The following is a 23,711-nucleotide window of genomic DNA, read 5'->3' as shown; positions in this document are numbered from 1 at the left end:
CTTTGAAGCGCACGTTGATCTCCAGCTTTTCCAGTGTATCTTCTGATCTCTATCATTTCCACCCCACCAAAAGTGAGCAATACCAGAATCAATCTCTTTACAAATCGAATCCTGGAGTTTAAAACAACTCATAGCGTAAGTGGGCACGGCTTGGGCCACAGATTTGATCATTTTTTCTCTGCCAGCTACCGACAATAGCTTGTTCTCCCAATTAAAAACTCTCTTCATCACTCTATCTTTCACATAGCTGAAAATTTGTCGTTTTGATGCTCCGCTAATTGATGGCATGTCCAGATACATTCCATCCCAATGCTCCCCATTAACACCCAATATTTTGAAGAAAAACTCAAAGGGGAGAAGACAGGAAGTGCAGAAAAATAAAGAAGAATGTAAAAAGTGTAGATGAATTTGCTTGTTCTTTTTCTCTTAATTTCTAGAGCAGATAAAGCCTCTGCTTTTATAGAATACAAGAATTGTTTGTATGAAAAGCTTTCAACGTTACAGAGATAATTTGCGCTAAATTAGAACAATTGTCTGTACATGATTTTGTGCTGATTTATAGGCTATTATTTTGGGCTTGTCTGTACATGATTTTTTACTGATTTATAAGCTATCTATAGAGATGATTTGGGGCTGATTTTCAGCACATATGAACTGTAATGGCAGTGCTGTTACTTTGTTCTTCAGATGAATGATCTGATGAATGATTTGCTTCTACATATTTGACACATTGCATTCATATAGTCCTCACTGATTTTTTTTTTATAAAATAAATTTTTATAATTAATTTATTATTAATAAAAAAATCATTTATCATTTTGTATTTTAAAAATACTGACTTAACATTAATATGCAGTGTAAAAGTATTACGTAATGATATATATATATCAATCATATAGGTATATCATTTTATTGTTTATTATAATATGTTAGCATTTCAAATTAGTACAATATAATATAAAATAATAAATGATAATTTGATTAACAATAATATACTGATGTAATGAAATTAAATATAATAAAAATAAAAGTATAATAATTTGATTGAATATAACATTAGGAATTTCTTTGAATTTTTCTAAAAAATTTAGGATATGTCAACTTAATTTGAGTTTGAATATGATAATGGTGAAGTGAATTAATTAAAAAAGAAAGAAACTTGCCGTTCTTAATTAGGAATCTCTTACCAAACCTGGAAAATGAAGAAGCACCAAGAAATATAGAATTGTTTATTGGGACAAAACGATTACTATTGACTATTATTAATCATCTCTTAATTAGCTGACAGCATCATTAAGACTTGCTAGCGGGCAGATGAGAAGAGAAACTGTGGACCTTTTTCCTTGGCAGGTAAGTCTTATCATGAAATTCATTCATGGTAGAATAGAATTATGTACAAAATCTAAAGGCAATCTCAAATTTAAAACTTGATAGTACATGCATGACACTCTTCTCTTAATTTGTCAACGCATAGAAATTAGACTGATTGACTCGAAAATGTTCCTACATTGCATTAATTCATTGTCCTTTTTAGTAGACAAATCTTTGTATAGGTAAATTATTTTAACCTCAAATCAAGATAGAGGTTAAAATTTATTCCACATAATATTTTTTAAAAATTTCATATTAATTAAAAAATTTAAATAAAATTTTATTTTTTATTACGTTTAATCAGAATTTTGTATTTTTATGTTTAGTTAAACATGTCGTATGATTAATAAATGACTAATTATCATTATCGAAATGAATTTGTCATTTTATATCTATATGATACTGACATAAAAAATAAAAATTGACACGATACCATATTATCATCTTAAATCATCATCCAACATGTTATATCAACATCATGTGACATAAAATGATAAGTGATGTTTTAATTAATATAGTTAACTAACTATTAATTAATAATTCAAAAAAAATTTAGGTATTATTCTATATATTTTTTTGAACATTAGATTACATTAAAATAGATTTAGAATCCCAAACCACTTATATCAACGGAAAACCTTACAAAAAAATGGAGTCAATAATGACGTACTAAATTTATTTTCTGAATCTTTGATTATCTGCCTCTTTCCAGGCTCCATCATAAACAGGCCATGGGACTTCATACGAAAGGAAAAGCACCAAGACTTTTCTTCACAGAAGCCAATAGTTATAATTGAAATACAATGAACTTTCCTATTTCACCTAAAGTAGGCCATGTGTTTGCCGCCCTTTAATTTCGACTCTCAAGTTCCATTACGAGCATGCATTTGAATGGGACTTGCACTAGTACTAACCAATAAAAATATATGGCACACAAAAGTTGCCTTAGGAAAAAGAAAAAAATGGAAACGAAGATGACGATAGTATAGTATAGGTTAATTTAAAGTATAATATTTAAAAAAATTTAAATAAGTGATTGTTTTTTTATTATGTTTAATTAAGTTTTTATATTTTTATTTTTATCGAATAATTTCTTATAATTCACGATTAATTATTTGTCATAGTTAAAATGACACTTATCATTTTATACTGATGTGTTGTTAACGTGGAGAGTAAAAAATGTGATAATGTCATCATGTTACATCAAAATTTCATGATTTTATTCAATATGATATGTCAATATGTCATATTAATATCATCATATGATATAAAAAGATAAATGATGTTTTGATTAACAATAATTTGTCAACTTTTAATCATTAAAATTTATTTGACTTAAAATAAAAAAATAACAACTTAATTAAATTTTTTAAAATAATTCATATATCCTTTTAGATATTATTCTATCGTACAATTTCATGCTCTTTAACGAACTCCTCTTTTGTTTAGGGTAACCATTATTTCATTTGCAATTGTATTTTTTTTTATTTTTTTGCGATTAATATGTTTCTAAGTACTCTAATGGCAAAAGGAAGGAAGGTTGCAATTAGTACTGCAAACAAGCACGTAGATCCAACAGAAAAAAAGAAGAAACTTTACCTTCCCCCAACTTTGAAAATAATGTGCAATTTGTGTATGTATTGGACCGTACGCGTACATATATATAATATATATAATATATATATATATTCATATAATAAAAATTAAATTCAAATTTTATCATTTAATATAAAATAAATACATAAAAAATGAAATACTCTCTTCCCATTACTAATTATTAACTTTTGCAATTTCGAAATGCATTAACTCTTATATTCATTAATTAGGTTATAATTTTGAGGTGAAATGTTGACATGGCACAATTTAAATCATAAATTAATGCTCATAATAGATGTGAATATTATTTAGTAATTCTCTGAAAATGAGATAATAATTATTAACTAAATTTGAATTATGTTATTAAAATGGCTTAAAAAAGGTAGTACTTGTCACAAAGATAAGTCTTATTTAGGTGTTTATTTTCAAAGTTGATTATTTGTGCAAAAATGCTTTAATAATTTGCCTGATGTTATATATTCAAGGAAATAAGGCATGAAATCCTCCGCCCTTTCCTCACACTTTCCCCACAAGTCCAACTTCTCCAAAGCCCCACCTTCCTCGAACCCATCGAACTTTCTGGAATGTTTTTCAGATTCCACGCTCAGTTTCCCTTCGTCTTTCTTAGTCATTAATTATCATTATTATCTTAAACCCGTAGTTTAAGCTAAGCATGTACTAATTATTTTAATTTTCCACCTAATCCTTTACCAAACGACTAAACGCGCGTGAGAGGCTTATTTCGTATTTTTCTCTCTCCTGCCCTTTTAAAACCAGCGATTCTCATTCTTTCCTGCCCTGTTTACTAAGGGACTGTTGCCAACTTTTGTTCTCCTTTAATTTAATTTTTGGTTGTATGAGCTGGTGGTTATTGAGTGAGTAAAGACCGAGTTCGAATTCCCCCGAGTTGTGCTCCCGAGTCCAATGGAGAGAGGCCGTGGTTATAGGGGACGAGGAACCGGTGGAAGAGGTGGTTACCGAGGTGGTGGAAGAGGTAGAGGAAGAGATGGCGGCGGCGGAGGTCATCAGCCTCCGTATCACACTGTTTTAGAACAAGGTGGGGTCCATTGGAATCCAACTACTACTCAAGGGGGTCCTAATCAAGGTACCGGACAGGGTCTCACAAGAGGTGGTTACACTGGTGGTCCTGGTGGTAGTGGAGGAAGGGGAGCGTGGGTCCCTCGGCCTCAACTGGAGAGACCGAGTTCTAGTCATGTGATGGAATCAGCCGGGCGCGGTCACAGTGGCGGCGGGCCGTGGAGGAGCCCATGGGGGCGTGGTGCTGCTCCACCAGCACGGCCTCAAATTCACGAGCCGGCATTGCCTTCTCGTCCTGTGCAACCTGTTCCTGGTATAAATCTTTTTTGTTTTGACTTTGTTAACTATGGGGCAAAAGTTTATTATGATGTTGATGAAGTTGGACAATCTATTTTGAGATAGCAAAGTTTTGTTTCTGCCTTACTAAGGAAAAGATCAAAAGAGTCATTTTGCATTCATTAGCTAAAGTTCTGTGGTAAAATGTGCTTAGACTTTAGGCTTGATCTTGATTTGTTACTGGTGTTTGGATTTGAGATATATTTTTGAGAAAAATTTTGCCCTTTTTCCGTTACAGATTCTGCTGCGCCGGAACATTTGCCTTCTACATCATCTCCTCCAGAGAATAGGAATAGATATGTCCCAATTATGCGACCTGATAAAGGTGGAGGAGTAGCTGTTGCAACTGTTAGGCTTGATGTCAATCATTTTCGGGTCAATTTCAATCCTGAGAGGGTGATAAGGCACTATGATGTTGATGTCAGGCCACAGGAGTCTCCAAGGCATGGTCGCCCTGTGAAACTATCAAAGATGCTACTGCCTATGATCCGGAAAAAGCTATTCACTGATAATGATTCTGAATTGCCATTGACCATGACTGCATATGATGGTGAAAAGAATATATTTAGTGCTGTTCAGTTACCCGAAGGACAATTTGAGGTGGACTTATCTGAGGGAGAAGACATGAAGTCTCGTAAATTCATTGTTTCTCTAAAGCTTGTGAACGAGCTCAAGCTTCGCAAGTTGAAGGATTACTTGACCATGGGCAACATCTCGATACCTCGTGACATATTACAGGGGATGGATGTGGTTATGAAGGAGAATCCAGTTATGCGTATGATTTATACCGGCCGGAGCTTCCATCCTACTGAATCTTGTCCAGAAGATGATCTTGGACGGGGCATCATAGCATCCAGAGGAATCCAACATAGCCTCAAGCCCACTTTTCAAGGTCTAGCGCTTTGCCTGGACTATTCTGTTTTAGCATTACATAAGAAAATGCCAGTTATAGAATTTCTAGTAGAGCACTTTCCTGGTTTTAATGTGAATGCTTTTGGACGGTATAGGAGAATGGTTGAGAATGTGTTGAGAAAATTGGAAGTTAATGTAACCCATCGACGTACCAAACAAAAATATGCTATAGTTGGGTTGACGAGTTACAAAACTCGCGATATTACATTTCCAGATGCCAATGCTCCACAAAGGCGCATTAGGCTTGTTGATTATTTCTTGGAGAAATACAATAAGAATATCACCCACTTGGATATTCCTTGTCTAGATCTGAGCAAGCACAATCGGATAAACTATGTCCCAATGGAGTTTTGTGTCTTAGCTGAGGGGCAGGTCTATCCAAAGGAGGATTTGGATCGACATGCTGCCTTATTGTTGAAGGACATATCACTGGCAAAGCCTCAGGAAAGACGGAGCAAGATCTGTTGCATGGTTCGATCCGAGGATGGACCTTGTGGGTATGTATACACGACAATTGAGCCTTTTATTTCTCTGTTTGCTTTGACAAGTTGTCTGTTTTGTTGCTTTCATTTGACAAAACATTTTTTCCTTTGTTGTCTCCACTATTATTCTCACAAGTAATGAATTTGTTGCTACATAACATTTGATGAGAATTCTTCTACTTTTGAGCAATGGGGCACATTTTACTCTGTTTCCTTTATATCCAATGTAATTACCTTTTGCGTCACCATCCAGTATATAAGTTTTAGATGATTAGACGTTGTGATGATGTAATTGTTTTACATGCTTTAAAGCCAGTTTAGCTAGCCTTACATTTAGTCACAAACTTCATGCCATGATAGTTGATACTAGTAGTTAGCCACTGTTGCAACTTTCCTTCTTGCATAGGTGCCTGGATCAACAACTTTTGCTTATTCACTTGATGAAAGGTGCATTCTCTGGCATGAATGAATGAGCTTTTGTCACTTTTTGGGCGCTTTATAGAAACCAAAGTGCTGTTTAAATGACCGTAAATGTATGAGTTTTGCTAATTTTCGTGCTTAAGATTATTACTTTGGTTTTATGATTCCTGGATATAAATGAAGGCACTATACTATGTTATTGCTATCCAAAAGCTGCATATATCATCCTATTCTAAGACCACAATCCTAATCAACTGGAATGGTCACCTATAATGTGAATCTGGTTTTGCAATCTTGAATCTTCTTAAAAACTTATATATTTCTTAACGGCAGTGGAAACATTATCCAAAATTTTGGAATTGAAGTCAATACGGAGATGACATCAGTGCTAGGACGTGTCATTGGGCCTCCAGTTTTGAAACTGGCTGCTCCTAATACTGGCAAATTGATGAAGATAACAGTTGACAAAGACAAATGCCAGTGGAACCTGGTTGGAAAGGCTGTTGTGGAAGGCAAAGCAATTGAGCGCTGGGCTGTGATTGACTTCAGTGTTGCTGATAAATTCAGACTGAATTATGGTTCATTTATTTCAAAGCTGAGAGCTAGGTGTACAAGTCTTGGGATGAGAATGGAGGAACCTCTCTTACATGAAGCCACTGGAATGCAAACATTTTCGAATGATAATGAACTTCGTCAACTGCTTGAAAAAGTTACTAGTCAAGCTCATAAGCTTGGGAGAGGAAGTTTACAATTTCTACTTTGTGTGATGTCAAGGAAGGATGATGGCTACAAGTATCTCAAGTGGATCTCTGAGACTAAAATTGGTGTGGTGACTCAGTGTTGTCTGTCCATCGAAGCAAACAAAGGGAAGGACCAGTACTTAGCTAACCTTGCCCTGAAAATCAATGCCAAGCTTGGGGGCAGCAATGTGGAGCTGAATGACCGGCTGCCGCACTTCCAGGGTGAAGACCATGTTATGTTTGTGGGAGCAGATGTTAATCATCCTGGCTCTCATAATAGAACTAGCCCATCAATAGCAGCTGTAGTAGCCACAGTAAATTGGCCTGAGGCTAATCGTTACGCAGCAAGGGTTCGTCCCCAGCACCATCGCAAAGAACAAATCCTACAGTTTGGGGAAATGTGTGTGGAGCTTGTTGAATCTTATGAACGGGTAAATAAGGTCAAACCAGAAAAAATTGTGCTCTTCCGTGATGGGGTTAGTGAGGGTCAGTTTGATATGGTTCTCAATGAAGAGTTAGTAGATCTTAAGAGTGCTTTCCAGAAAATGAAGTACTTTCCTACTATCACCCTCATTGTCGCACAGAAGCGGCACCAAACTCGTTTCTTTCCACAGAGAGACAGGGGTCCCACTGGTAATATCTCTCCAGGCACAGTTGTGGACACTGACATTGTGCACCGTTTTGAGTTTGACTTTTATCTTTGTAGTCACTATGGAAGCCTTGGTACTAGCAAGCCAACACACTACCATGTCTTGTGGGATGAGCATGGTTTCTCTTCTGACCAGTTGCAGAAGCTTATTTACAACATGTGCTTTACCTTTGCAAGGTGCACGAAACCTGTATCTCTGGTCCCACCTGTGTACTATGCTGACCTTGTTGCTTATAGGGGACGGCTCTACCATCAGGCAATGATGGAAAGACACTCTCCCATTTCAACTCTGCCCTCATCTTCATCATTGGCATCATTGTCACTGTCATCTGCAGCTTCATTCGATGGTTCGTTCAGGCTGCATGCTGACCTGGAAAACATAATGTTTTTTGTTTGACTGAAGAATGGCCAAATTCCCTTTGACAATGTGGATGAAGACGGCCACTGTTTGAAAAAAATGCCCTGAACGCAGGTTTACTCCTTTCCTAAACACCTAGTAAAGGGGTTTGTGCGTGAATCTAATGGGTTTGAAGACTTGTAGTATTTTCCTCATTTGTTTTTGTGGTTTCTTTTTTATATCTTTCTGGAATTTCCTTGTGGACTTGGTTTTTCATGCATTTGGTTGTTGTAATTGTGCTTCTTTTCTCCAAAGCAACTTGACTGGGGCAAAGAGCACCATGAAGAAGGGTTTGCATGTTTTTGTGGTTGCATTTGAATGAATTATGGACTTTGTTTCTCAGAAATGGTTTACACCTTTATTTGTTTCCTATTGTTGTGTTTCTTTCCTGAACTGCTTAGTACATTTATTCATGCACCTTGCCATGTTGGAAAAAGGATGTCCAAAATAATTCATCCAGTGATTAGCTTCATCAGTGGATCAAAAAATTTTCTTTTTCTTTTCGTTACTCCCACTGCCACTAAAGGCATAATTTACAGTTACTCGGATATATTTCAGGAAAAGAAGATTGACCCAAAAAGAAAGAAAGAATAGAAAAGAGGGTGGTTTGTTTACAGGGGAAGTTGATAAAGAATTCAAATCCTCTGCCCCGTTTCCTACCTCACTTTGTGTTCCAACTCTCCCAAAGTATCATGTGTTTAGTTTTTTATTATTAATTAATAGTGTAACGCCCTGATCTAAGTAAAGCAGCTATAGTATAAAACTATGTTTGCCTAGAGAGATAGGCCAAATGACGTGCATATGATTGATGAGTTATGTTAGCTATGTGTACATGCTACGAATCATCAACGTATAACTGTGACCTAAGCATGTGAATTTCTATGAATATATAGTTTGATGCAGTCTGTGCACATGAATGGATGCAAAAGAACTGTGACATGAACTTGTAAAGTACAAGTATGTTTAATGCCGTGATGGCTAAGATTAAATGATTAAATGAGAATATGTATGTTTAGGTAAGCTAGGCTGAGCTATACAATGTTGATTGGTTAGTAGGATATGATATGGAGGAATGCAAACAACAAGAAACTAAAATGATGTTGGTAAAGGCAGCGCTTAAATCTTATTATTTAAAGAAGAGTTTCATGTTTGATCTTATTGTGCATGTGGACATAGTAAGAACCTTGATCCTGCCATGATGTGTATATTGATGAGATTGGAGACGTGCCATGATGATCTAACTGTTTTGAGAGTGAGTATATAAGCATGTATTATGTGGTTTGTTTGATGAATTGAATGTCTAGGCGTCTGACCAAGAATGTGATTTTATTTTGACAAGAATCAATAAATTAGAGGCATGTTTAACGATTGCATACCTGCTTATAGGTGTAAATGCAGAGATATGTTTAATGTATGTATACATGGTAGAAGATAATAGCCTATATTAGAAAATTTGGTTGAGTTAGTGAATGGAATGCCTAGAAGCTTAACTAGAGAATTGTTATGTTGATGTATATTTGATGGTTCATTGTGATTGGCTAAGTGAAATTGCCTTTGGGAGACTTGGGAAATGAAATAAGTTGGGGTATGTAAAGGCTCAAGTGTTTGAAATATGAAAACTTAAAAGTTTGGAACATGTCTCGAGACAAGGGCAAAGGAGTCTTGATACATAGGCCATAGTGTTCTGGAAATTGGCCAAGGGGACATGAGGTTTCGAGACCCCAAAGAGAGGTCCCGATACATTGAGCATTTGCCACTGGAAATTGGCAGAATTGGGTGCAGTTCTCGAGACCAAGAGAAGTAGTCTCGATACATAGAGGAAGGCTCACTGTTTGAGCTTGGAAAGACATTAAAGTCTCGAGACCTAGAGAAGTAGTCTCGATACCTAGAGTGAATTTAACAAAAACTTATAAGTAGGCATTGGTTTGAACGCCCATTAACAGGTTAGAACGAAACCTGAACTAATTGAGAGCATTTCCCTCTAAAACTTCCAGAAATCATTGCAAACTAGTTCCCAAATGAATTTGAGCGAAAACGAAACCGATTAGAGTGATTTTCATACCCTATCAAGGAAGAAGGTGGTTGCTACCATAGGAGAGGTTTTGAAGTTCTGGAAAATGTTCAATCAAGGGTTTAGCTGAAATTCAATGGAATGAAGTCTTTCAAAGGATTTCTAAGCTAGTAGTGAGTTGGAATAAAGGTTAGTTGCTATAATATAGCTCAATTCTAAAGTAAGTTAAATGTACTAGCAAAATTCTAAGGATTTAGACAATGACAGATTCATAGATGTGCTGGATTATTGACGGAAGCCTCCCAAGTGAAGAAGTGAGCTGAAAAAGGGGGGAATTAAGTTAAGGTAAGCATTACTTAATGGCACACTAACGAACTACTAGATTTGAATGTGAATAGCTAAGTATAGCTACATAAGCTGGACATTTGCTAATCAAGGTAGCGGAAAAGCATGAAAACAAGGGTGTTCAAGTAAGCTACATAGAAATCATGGTAGAAATGGTTTGCAAAACCTTAAGCAGAAATTTTCTTAGTCGGGAAAATGATGAAGAATTAAGTGCATTAACTGATTTTGTGCATTGGCTTAATGCTAAACTACCTTTGGAGTATCGAGTATTGTGGATAAAGGTTTGATCCACGATGCTAGTTGAGTTATAGTATAAGTAAATTGACAAGCGAGTGGATATTGCATTCAAATGGTTTTGAAAATATATGAAATGAGATTTAAGTCCGTTGAATAGTGAATGTTCTTACAAAAAATAAATACATGGGAACAAGCTATGTTTCTTTAATGTTGTATGAGCCCTATGATAGGTTGAGATCTATGTATGCCTTTAAGCATATGTATTGAGCTACAAATGATAGTTATGGATGGATGAGTGTTATGTGTGTATGTATTGATATGATATAAATAAATGAATTATATGATTTTCACGTTTAATGATGAACAACATGGCCTTGATGAGGTAGAGGAAAACCACCGTAGATAGGGGTCGGAGGTGGGACGGAGTAAAACCACTTGAGATAATCAAGGTCGAAGCACTCATATATGCATTGTCTTGGTGGGGTGGAGTAGTACCACCCAAGAAGGAGAGCTCATGTTTGCATTATTATATGCTGATGGAAATGATGAAATGTAACGTTTTAATGGGTAGAAACTTGAATGCATTTTGATTTTTGCTTAGGAAAAAGTGCATGAATTCAAGTAAATTGAACATTTCTTTTAAAGCTTATTCCTAGCAGCTGCTTGTTCCCCTCCATATCCCTAACTCTTTTAAACTCATGTTTAATAGATACGGAACACTTTGAGTCTTAGATGTATGAGGGATACGTGTACTTTTTTGGTAGGTAAAATGACCATGACGTTCAATAGGATCTTCCGTAAACTTGAGTCACTCCACTGATAGTTTAAAAAGATGGATTTTATATGTTGTCTGGTCATTTGACTATGTCTTGTATGTATGTATATACGGTTATGTGATATGATGTAACTGCCCACAGTAGGGCTATGTAACTATGAGTTGGCACACTATGAATATGTTTTGTGATGTCGGTTACAAGGTATGATTGAGATGTACAAGGCTTACTTGGGCTTGGTGGATTATCTTTGTGAGGTCCTCGTACCGATCACGACCTGAGATAAGGTGGTGACAAATGCATATTTGGTTTTTTTTTCCTTTTTTTCTCTCTCACAAAAAGGATTACTGATTTAATTTTTTTTCCTTCTTTCTTTCTCTCATATATCCTCTTTCCTCTTTTTGTTTGGGTTTTTTTGACAGATGAGTATCTCTCACCTTCAATGCATTTACTCTTTTTGCCCTGGAAAAACAAATCATTAATGTAATTCCATTAAAACAGTATGGTGAGTTGTTTTATAAACATATTAACATTAGCGTTTGAGCATGTACCATGGAAGGTTTTGGTGCAGTACCATTGATAGTTAATTTTGCAATAATATTATGTACTGACATGGTTGGATCCCATTATCAACACCAATCTTTGAGTGATCATAATTCACGTTTGTGTTGCATAAACATTTTCATCTTATCACATTTCAATGACAAAAAGAAGTAACCATTGTTTACAAAGTTTGGGTTAAATGCCATAGTTTAGAAAATATTCAAGATCTAAGCAAAGAATTAAACTGTTTAATAAAAAATAAAGAACTATATAAGAGGCTATTTATAATAGCCAATTAAACCTAAACCTATTTGATGTACAAGTAAAGTAATTATAATAGTCAATTAAATTTAAACCTATTTGATGTGCAAGAAAAAAATAGCAAATAAGGAAGTATTCAACGCTAAACTTCCTCGGAGTACAAGCAAAGCAAAAAAATATATGAAAATATTCTCTTTAAAATATTCATAAATTAATAATTACAGCTCATGTTGACACCCCCCTCAAGTTGGAGCATAGATTATAATCATGCCCAACTTGTCAATTATATGATGGAACACTTTCCCTGAAACTGTTTTCGTGAGAATATCATCTAACTGACCTCTAGACTGAACAAATGGAAATTGTATAATTTTTTGATCGAGGTTTTCTTTGATGAAATATCGATCAATTTCAACATGCTTGGTGCAATCATGTTGTACATGATTTTGTGTAATTTCAATGGCTGCCTTATTATCACGATAAAGATTCATAGGTTTTGCATATTCAATTCCCAACTCTTTGAAAATACTCCTAATCCACAATAATTTGCATACACCATGAGCCATACCTCGAAATTTAGCCTTTGCACTTGATTTTGCCACAACCTTCTGCTTCTTGCTTTTCCATGTGACAAGATTACCTTCTATGAAAGTGAAATAACCAGATGTGGATCTTCTGGTTGTTTGATCACTTGCCTAATTAGAGTTCGTAAATACTTCAATGTCAAAAACACCATTTTTCGAGAACAACAAACCTTTGCTCAAAGCACTTTTCAAGTATCTTAAGATTCGATATATTGCATTCATATGTTTTTCACTTGGTGCATGCATAAATTGACTTACGACATTTACAGCATAAACTATATCCAGTCTTGTATGTGACAAATAAATTAATCTCCCAACCAACTGCTGATAACGACCCTTATCTGTTGGAACTTGATCTGGAAAAATTCCAAGCTTATGATTCATCTCTATGGGCGTATCTGTTGGTTTGTAAGCAAGCATTTCGGTTCTTGTTAAGAGATTTAGCACATATTTCCGTTGCAAAAGGAAAATCCCTTGTTTCGATCTTGCAACCTCAATCCCTAAGAAATATTTAAGTTACCAAATCTTTCATTTCAAATTTAACAGCCAAATATTCCTATAATGTTTTCATTTCGTATGGTTCATCTCTCGTCAAGACCATATCAATGACATATATGATTAAAGTCGTTACCTTCCCTTTTTTGTGTTTTATAAACATATTATTATCTGAGTTACTTTGCTTGTAACTAAATGCTTTCATTATGGAAGAAAACCTCCTAAACCAAGCTCTAGGTGACTATTTCAGCCTATATAATGACTTTTTCAATTTACAAAATTTCCTTATACACAAAGAACTGTGTTCAATTCCTGGTGGTAACGCCATGTAGACTTCTTCCTTTAAGTTTCCATTGAGGAAAGCATTTTTAACATTAAATTGTTGTAAAAGCCAATCTCGATTTGCTGTTATAAATATGAGAATGCGAATTGTATTGATCTTGGTTACTAGTGCAAAAGTCTCTCGATAATCCACCCCATACCTTTGCATATGCCCTTTTGTAACTAACCTTGCTTTATATCTGTCAATGTTGCCATCTGCTTGGAGTTTCAGCGTAAATACCCATTTACATCCAATCGTCTTCTTTCCTTCGGGTAAGGGAACCAGTTCTCCAGTAGCATTCCTTTGCAAAGCTTCCATTGCTTCTTTCATCGTCTTGATCCATTTTAGATCTTTTAATGCATCATCTAAACTACTAGGAATAGATACAGTGGATAATTGATTAATAGTGAGTGCATACAATTCAAACAATTTATGGGATCAAGTTCATATTGTTTCTTTGAGACTCCCTTATTCGATCTTTGTGAATATTTAGAAACAATCCTTTCTATAGGAACATGTGTTTCATGGGACTCATCAAATATGAGATTCGGGATTTCATAGGATTCATCAGATATTGGATTCGAGATTACCTCATCAGATATGGGATTTGGGATTACCTAAGGAAGAACATTATGGGTTGATTCTTCTGTTAATGGTGTAGGCGTAGGCATGAGCAATTCTGAGGACTCTATAACAGAAGCACTTGATTCACTTGCAAGAAGAACTAACTCACTATTAATTTCAGGAATACTATCACAACATTGTTGAACACTTTTCTCAAAATGTTCAGTCATTTCCTCTAACTCCATAAACTTTTCTCCTCCACCACCTTGTTGTAACACATTCTCTTCACTAGAGCTCTCCACCTGAAGAGAAGGTCCAAAGACTTCCCCCGAATAATAAGGTTCTAATTAACGAAAAGAAACATCCAAGGTTATATGTACTTTACGGGTTTAAGGGTCATAGCACCTTTACCTTTTTTGAAAATCAGAATAGCCAACAAAAACACATCGTTTTGCACATTGATCAAGTTTATTTCACAAGTTTTTGGGAATGTGAATATATATAGTGAAACTAAAAACTCGTGGTTCAAGATTAAGGAGATAAGGAATTGAAAGTAAAGATCACATTTTTTGTTCGGGGGTTTGAAAGTCTATTACTTGAGAAAGTATTCAGTTAATAAGGTAGGCAGCAGATTTTACAACTTCTCCTTAATAAAATCGAGGCTTGTTCATGCCAAAGAGAGAGGCACAAACCATTTCTAATATTTGTCTATTCTTCCTCTTTGTCAATCTATTTTCCTGCGGATTATAGGTACAAGAAGCTTGATGACGAATTCCATGATGGCTAAAAAAATTGTTAAGAGATCCATCATAGTTAGTACCATTATCCGTTTGTAAAGAATGAATTTACTTTTGGTACTGAGTGCCCACCATAGTATCAAATTTTTGAAATGCTGTGCATACATCACTTTTATTTTGAAGCAATGATACCTAAGTCATTCTAGTGTATTCATCAAAAAATGTAACAAAGTAACGAGCTTTAAAGATGGAAGGAATTTTTACAGGACCTCAAACATTAGAGTGAATAACCACAAAAAGTTCTAAACTTTTATTCAAACTTAGTAGATAAGAAAAACGATGGCTCTTAGCTAGTTCACAAGTATCACAACGAAATCCAAATCATTCAGACCTGAAAATAGATGTGGATGTAACTTCTTAAGATAACTGAAAGAAAGATGTCCAGTCTTCGGTGCCATTACCATATAGTTGCCCGAGCCTTGTCTTTACTACTAGTTAGATTCGCCTTGTTGAATTTGGGTGTCGCACTTTCTGTTAACTCAAAATAGTAGAGTTTGCCTTGCCTAACACCATAACTAAGAACCTTCCGAGTCAGAATATCCTGAAAAATGCAAAATGAGGATAAAAAAGTTACAGTACAATAAAGAGTAGAGGTAATTTGGCTAACAGAAAAATGATTACATTCAAGGAATGAAACAATAAGAATTGTATCCAATGTAAGAGTATTGGATAATATGACAAATCCTTTTTCGATAACAGGACATGTACTACCATTAGTTATGTAGATAATAGATTGAGAAGAAGGGAAGACTGATTGTAACTGACTAAAGTCCTTAGTCATATGGTTAGATGCACCAATATCAATAATCCAAGTATTATTCTTAGAAGTTGCAGAGAATACTGATGCCTTACCACCCATACTTGAGTAAACAATGTTTGCTATAGGCTGCGATTTGTCTGTAACGTTTGTCGTAAGCTTCAATTGGTTTTCTTTCGTGGATGTCACCATAGCTTGTCCTACAATCTTCTTTCTAGGTTTTTTTGTGAAGTCTCACCACTTAGGATAGCCAATGATTTCATAACATCGTTGTTTCGAATGACGTGTTTCACCACAATGAGTACATACCAGAATATCAGATTTTCTAATTGATTGATTGCTTCGATTCTTCGAGAAGCTAGACTATGGTCTTTATCGAGTTCAGTTGCCTAGCATAGCCGTGCTCTCAAGATTAGGATGAGAGTTTCCCATTATCTGTCTGTGTTGATATTCTCTCCTGAAATATGCATGTGTGCTTTCTAAATCACGTTTTTTTATCTTTTCGTAAGATTTCTCCGCAAACCTGATTAAATTTAGAATCAAGTCCACTTAGAAAAATAAGGACTCGAAGCTTAGCCATTGCGGAATGCAATTGGACTACACCTTTAACTATTCCTTTTTGCGAGATAGTCTTGTGATCAATTTCTTGAAAAATAACCACAAGTTCATTATAGTTGATTGATGATGGTCGGCCATTTTGTTTGATAGAGAAAGATCTCTGGTTTAATTCATAAACACAAGCCTCGTCCGATCCATCATAGATGGTTTTCGATACAGTTTCCCATATCTCCTTGGCTATAAGAAGACTAATAAATTGTTGCATCAGTGATGGACTCATTGAGTCAATAAGCCAACTTTTCACTTTGTAATCTTTAGTAATCCATGTTTCAAGATTTGGATCTCTGGGTGTAGGTTTTTTTGCTTTTACGGTGAGATATCCAGCTTTATTGCGAGCGTCAATACGCATCTCCATGAGTTAAAACCATAATGAGTAATTTATTTTATTAAGTGTAATACTGGTAGGAAACATATAATTGTCTCAGTGGACAATAATTGGTGGTGTTAGGTTGCCTAGTACGTTGGAACCATGGAATTGCTTGGAATGAAATTGGTTTCTGCCATGTAATTTCAGATGAATAGAAGAAAGAAAAAAAATGTGATGGTGATTTTTTGAGTACGAGATTTGAGTTAGAGAGTTTTTTCGGATTAGAATTACCCTGATACTATGTAGAATATATACAAGATCTAAGCAAAAAATTAAACTGCTTAATAAAAAATAGAGAACTACTTAAGAGGCTATTTATAATAACCAACTAAATATAAAACTACTTGATGTGCAAGTAAACTAATTATAATAGCCAACTAAACCTAAACTTACTTGATGTGCAAGAAAAGAAAATAACAAATAAAGAAGTATTCTAACACTAAATTTTCTTGGAGTATAAGCAAAGTAAAAGAAAATAGAAAAATATTCTCCGTAAAATATTCCTAAAATTAATAATTACAGCTCATGCTGGCACATAGGCATTAACCCAAATTTAGTATCAAGGAAACCCAAACACAAAGAGGAAGAAGAAATGTGAGAGAGAAAGAAAGGAAAAAAAAACCCAATAATCTGTGAGAGAAAAAGAGGAAATATGAGAAAAAAGAATAAAAATAAAAATTAAATATGTATCACTTAATAATAAAAAAATAATCACATGCCATTTTATGAGAGTTGAGACCTAGAGAATTTGGATTTGTTAATGAAAAGATATTGTGAGGGCAGATATAGATTTCGAATAATGAGGAAAAATAAAATCTAGTACTAATACATTTGTCATTCACTTCTGGAAATCCATGAAAAGCAAATCTAATGTGTGAATGTATGATAATTTAGAAGTGGATGTAAAGCAAATATTTACGGAAAAAAATTTTCGATTGGTTTATTGTGACGTAAAATATTTTTTTGAAAATGTTTTCAGAACTTATGTTTATTTGAAAGATGAAAAATTTATTCCAAATATAAAACATTCTACATGTCAATAGAAAAAATTTTCATTGATCACGTAAAATGTCTTACGTGTAAAATGTCTTTATATCTTTAAGAGGTCTAAGACATTTTCCAAAAATATAAAAAAATTACTCTTATACTAAGTTTAGTCGTATAAGGTAGCTTTATATTGATATTTAACTTAAAATATTAAAAAAATATATTAATAATTTAATTTTTAAAAATTTTAANATTAATATTTAATTTTAAAAAATTTTAATTAAAACTATTAATATTTAAATTGCTCAATAATATTAAAATTAAAAATATTTTTTAATGAAATTATTCAATGTAATTAATATTTTTATTTAAAAATTTAATAAATTATATTAATAATTATAACAAAAAATATTTCAATGATCGGAATGAACAATTATAAATATAAACTTTGAATGCTTTACACAATTGATGAATATTAATATTTTATAGTGTTATGATAAGAAAATAATAAGATGAAGTTTTTTTAAAAAAATTAAAACTTATTTTTATTATAATATGTGATTAAATGTTTTGAAAATTATTATTATAAAATTTTTTTATTTTCAGGTAAAAAATATTTTTCACAAGATGATATAATAAACAATAAAAAATATTTTTAACAATTTATCTAAATAATAAAAAAATTAAATTTTTTTATAAAATATTTTACATAAAAAAATTCTTTAAAAAATTAGTTTCCAATTACCAATCCTCCAATTCTTCGATGTGCAGCAAAAGGAGAAAAGCATCCCTTCATTGACTTGGACTCGAAGTTACTTTATTTTTAAAGAAGACTCCAGAATAGATTCTAACAAGTCTTCTAACGAACTTGTTTCTTTTGGTCGTGTTACCCTTTCTTTTGGCATCTTTGCTTAACGCGTTGCGTTGTACGGACTCGATGGTAGAATCCTTGTAGACCAAGAAAGTAGAAAAGAAGGTGACCCCACCATCAGTTCTGCTCATCACCATATCTATATATATGTGAGTCTTACCCTTTCAGTGCGCAAATTACTCAGTTGTTTAAGAGAGATCTTCACAATTTTGGTTTGTTTCTTGTTGCAATGGAGAGAGGTGGGTTTAGGGGGAGAGGTCGTGGGTACGGTGTTGCTGGAGGAAGAGGAAGAGGCAGAGGCAGAGATGGTCAGCGTCATCATCAGCAGCAGCCGCAGGAGCAGCAGGGAAGAGGATCTAACCAGGGTCGGAGCCGAGGTCCGGTGAGTCCAATCCAAGGTGGAGTCCAGCAGGGTCATGCTCATGTGGTTCCTAGCCCAGGTGGTCGGACGTCTTGGGGTGCTGGTCCTTCTTTTGCTCAAGTTCTGTCAAGGGAAACGCAAATATCTTCTTCTCCTGCAAATGTTGTTTCTGGTACGAGTTTTTGACTTCAGTTGTCACCTCCTTAGTGTTTGTGAAATAGAGTTTTTATGTTTGGATCATCTTCTAAACGAGAATTCTTAATGAGATAAACTGATTAATCAAGCTGACTCTCATAAAGCATAGTGCTAATTGTAATTTATATTTACTTCTTTTTGGTTTTTTCTTGCTCAGCTCATTCTACTAAAAGGATAAAGATATAGTAACTTGTTTCAGTTGTTTGTTGTCTCTCTATTTACAAAGAAAGTTTCTGGCTCTGTTCTTCCCATTCCATATTAAAAATTGATAACATACTGTTTCGGAAAATCTGGCTTGAGTTTTTGTATATTTATTTTGAAAAAATATTCTGTTAATGCTGCCAAATAGTTGTCTGCTTATAATACATTAGTTTTCTGTTTCACCTCCAGGTCCTGTTGTTCCTGCAATGGCATCGCTGAAAATTTCAGAGAGGGTGCTGCCTTCATCATCGTCGTCAAGTCCACAAACAAAGCAAATACTGCCTGTGAAACGACCTGATAATGGTGGCACACATGCTATTAAGAAGCTTAACCTTCGTGCCAATCATTTTGCCGTAAAGTTTGATCCTAAGAAGATCATATGGCACTATGATGTTGATGTTAAGCCGAAGGTGGCTCCTGGCAATGGACATCCAGTCAAATTATCAAAGTCTGACTTGTATTTGATAAGGAGACAGATGTCTTTGGATATACAGGTTCCTTTGGAAATGACTGCTTATGATGGTAAAAAGAGCATCTTTAGTGCAGTAGTACTACCTACTGGAAATTTTACTGTGCAACTCTCGGAGTCTTCATATCTGGTGACACTAAAACTCGTGAGTGAGCTCAGGCTTTCACAGTTGAATGATTATCTTAGTGGGAAAGTCTTGTTGGCTCCTCGTAATATATTACAAGGGATGGATTTGGTAATGAAGGAAAGTATGAACTCCTTCAGTCATGGTTTCCATCCTATAGAATTTCATCGAGGAGATGACCTTGGGCATGGTATCATTGCCTCTAGAGAACCTAAACATAGTTTGAAGCTGACTTCTCAGGTAGCCTTTTGTCTGGACTACTTAGTGTTGCCAGTTCGAAAGTCAGTGCTTGTTATTGAGTACCTGGGCGAGCAGATTGATGGCTTTCACATAGACAAGTTTGGAAGTTTCAAGGATAAAGTTGAATCAGAATTGACGGGGTTGAGAGTTTGTAAAACTCATCTTGACACCAACAGAAAATATTTGATTGCTGGATTGACTTCGAAGGATGCACAAAATATTTCTTTTCCCATAGGCGACCAACAAGTCAGACTTGTAGATTATTTCAAGGAGAAGTATAAGAAGGATATCGTGTACAAAAATATTCCCTGCTTGGAATTGGGGAAAAAAAATGGAAGTCATTGTGTGCCCATGGAATTATGTGTCTTAGCTGAAGGACAGAAATATCCAAAGGAATTGCTAGATAGAGATGCTGCAAAGAAGTTGAAGAATATATCACTGGCTTTGCCAGAGGTTCGAGAGAAAACAATATGTAATATGGTGCGGGCTAGAGATGGACCTTGCTGGTAAGTATTGATAAACTTCAACTTTTACTTGGATTTATTTGTGGATCATTCATTTCTGCATTCAAGTATAACTTGGTTTTCTCATATATCAGTTGGGAGTTGGGACAAGTTGATGAACCTAATTCCCATCTATTACCTCACTGCTTAATGCTAAAACTTAAACTTATAGTGCACTTGGATTTTCTTTCCCTGCACTTTCTTTTTTTCTTTTCTTTAAAAGTAATATTTAGTTTAGAACTTAATTCCCACTTATTGTGCACCTTGTTTAATGTTGTGGAAAAGAGAACAAATTCTTAAATTACTTAAGAATGACTACAAAGAATTGATTAACCATTGTTGATGTATCTTGACAATATTTTAGATTTGCTATATTATCCCAGCTGTATTCAGGTTACTTCTGTGTGACTTAATCTCTGTCCTGGAATTGAAACCCCATAATGTGCTCCTTATTTGGAGCAAGAGCCAATATAGATCTCTAGCAATTTAGAATGTGACTTTTGGGAACTAAAAGTACTTCCTTGCTAGGGCCTTATTAGAATATATTCTTACAAATCTGATGTGAATCACATAAGCTTGTTGAACATTAGTTGGATGGTATACAAACTTCATGTCTCTTGAACTTGCTGATTTAAAGATGATTTTACGATTGAAATATGAACTTACACTTTTCTGCTGCCTAATTATATACGATATTCCTTGCTGTACTGAACTGAGACTTTGAATATACCTGATTGATAAAAAATGGTGATGTGAAGGCTGTGTTCATCAAGTTTTTATCTGAATTCTTAATGCGTTTTACTTTTGGCAGTGGAGAAGTTGTGCAAAATTTTGGAATGGAAGTGAGCATGAACATGACAAAAGTGGCAGGTCGTGTACTTAGTCCACCTGAGTTGAATGTTGGTGCTCCTGCAGGCAGGAAGATGAAAATAAAAGTTGATAATGAGAAATGCCATTGGAACCTCGTTCGTAAATGTGTGTTTGAAGGAAAACAAATTGATCGCTGGGCTGTGCTTGATTTCAGCTCTGCTAAACCAAACCAACCCTTCATCCAAAAGCTTACAAATCGGTGCAATAATCTTGGGATCCGTATGGGGGAACCTCTCCATTATCAGATGGCTAGAATGGACTATTTAAATGACAAAGATTTTCTTCAGGAGATGCTTGAGCACATTCAGCGCCTATCTTATGAAAGAGGGAAAGGACGTCTACAGTTTCTTCTTTGTGTGATGTCTAAACAGCATCCTGGTTACAATTTCCTTAAATTTATTTCTGAGACAAAAGTTGGTGTAATGACTCAATGTTGTCTGTCTGCTGGAGCCAACGAAGCGAAAGACCAGTATCTTGCTAATCTTGCTTTAAAGATTAATGCCAAGCTTGGAGGCCTCAATGTGGAGATCATTGAACCCCTCCTCCACTTTAAAGGGGAAGGCCATGTTATGTTTGTGGGTGCAGATGTCAATCATCCTGGTTTTAAGAACTCAACAAGTCCATCAATTGCAGCTGTTGTAGCTTCTATGAGCTGGCCTGTTCCTAATCGCTATGCAGCGAAAATTCGCCCACAAGATCCAAGGTCAGAGAAGATTCAGGACTTTGGGGAGATGTGTTTGGAGCTTATTGACTCTTATGTTACGTTAAATAAAGTAAAGCCAGCCAAAATCATGATATTTCGTGATGGCGTTAGTGAAACCCAGTTTGATATGGTTCTTAATGAGGAGCTAGTTGGTGTCAAGGGAGCCTTTCAAGCAATGAATTACTTCCCAACCATCACAGTTATTGTAGCCCAGAAAAGACACCACACTCGTTTCTTTCTAGAGACCAAGGAAGATGGAGGTTCCTCTGGCAATGTGCCTCCAGGAACAGTTATTGACTCAACTGTTGTTGATCCTTCTGGGTTTCATTTCCATCTTTTTAGTCAGTATGGTAGCATTGGGACAAGCAAGTCAACACAATACCAGGTCCTCTGGGATGAGCATAGGTTTTCCAGTGACCACATCCAGCAGCTAATACATAGCATGTGCTTCACATTTGCTCTGTGCACCAAGCCTGTCTACTTGATCCCACCAGTGTACTATGCTGACCTTGCTGCATATAGAGGTCGGCTATACCAGGATGCATTGGACAGGAAGTCTCAAGCTTCATCGAGAAGATCATCTTCATCTTCATCTCTTCCAGCATCACCATCACAACCATCAGCAGCTGCATTTAATAAGAGCTCCTACAGGGTCCATCCTGACCTGGAAAATTCAATGTTTTTCATCTGAAAAGGCCTCTTAGAACTGCCCCATGATAAACTCCTTGCCTAATCAGCCTAGTGAAGGAGTTTGTGCGTGAATCTAATTGGTTTCCAGTTATAAAAAAGTGTCACGTTCAGCAGATCCTCTCAGTTGTCATGGTTCATCTTGGCCATGGAATTTTAGAGGAACTCCATCGTTATGTTTTGATTTTTAAGCGTGTTTCATCTATAAAATTATACGTCAGAACCTAGTGATTGGTTTGAAGTCTTATGTAAATATTTGTCTGGTCTGGGCATGTTCCTTGTCTCCACTTAGCTTAGCACTGCCCTGGGGACTGAGTTACCATGTCTAAACTATCATGATACTATATTCTATATGAATAAATAAGTAGGTTTGTTTCCATTAGATGTATCAGCTGATCACTTCATTGCCTTCTGCTTTTCGGACCTCTTTATCTTATTGTTAAGTATTCCTACAATGAACTCATTAATATCTTAATCCTATTAATTTATTTTGTTGTACAATAGCAATTTTTGAAATCTTATTGAACAAAACCATGTTAAAAAGGCGCATTATATATTTCATAAATATAGGTGATCTGCTGGTTGACATCTCAACCACTACTTGAATATCAATTTTAGAAGTTTAATATAATAATAATTGGGCCAAAAATTAGTCCTAGATATCCAAACATTCTGAGTTGGCTTTGGATTTAGGTTGATTAGAGTTTGACACTAATTTTTTTTTATTATATTTATTTAGTAGTACTAAATAAAATTTCAAGCTTAACATAAAATAAAATCCATCCTCTTCCAGCTAAAAAAAAAAATTCTTTTTTATCTATAGAAAAATTAAAGAAAGAAAAAGATAATTATTTTAAAACTGGTTGGTATTTCTTGGTAAATTGG

General features: G+C 35.0%; 2 protein-coding genes across 2 annotated transcripts; both read left to right on the top strand.

Annotated features, from left to right (window-relative positions):
* LOC18596387 (protein argonaute 2) lies at positions 3,727–8,311 on the top strand. Its single transcript, XM_007024818.2, has 3 exons — positions 3,727–4,318; positions 4,580–5,750; positions 6,489–8,311. Exons 1-3 carry the CDS (start codon positions 3,892–3,894, stop codon positions 7,939–7,941), a joined length of 3,051 nt encoding a protein of 1,016 aa, XP_007024880.1. The 5' UTR covers positions 3,727–3,891; the 3' UTR covers positions 7,942–8,311.
* Positions 18,666–23,208, top strand: LOC18596385 (protein argonaute 2). Its single transcript, XM_018122609.1, has 3 exons — positions 18,666–19,006; positions 19,420–20,569; positions 21,378–23,208. Exons 1-3 carry the CDS (start codon positions 18,703–18,705, stop codon positions 22,828–22,830), a joined length of 2,907 nt encoding a protein of 968 aa, XP_017978098.1. The 5' UTR covers positions 18,666–18,702; the 3' UTR covers positions 22,831–23,208.

This window comes from Theobroma cacao, chromosome 6, assembly GCF_000208745.1.
Source record: "Theobroma cacao cultivar B97-61/B2 chromosome 6, Criollo_cocoa_genome_V2, whole genome shotgun sequence".
Classification (NCBI taxonomy): domain Eukaryota; kingdom Viridiplantae; phylum Streptophyta; class Magnoliopsida; order Malvales; family Malvaceae; genus Theobroma; species Theobroma cacao.
The sequence above is the reverse complement of the archived record's forward strand: the minus strand, read 5'-3'. Positions and strand labels throughout refer to the sequence as shown.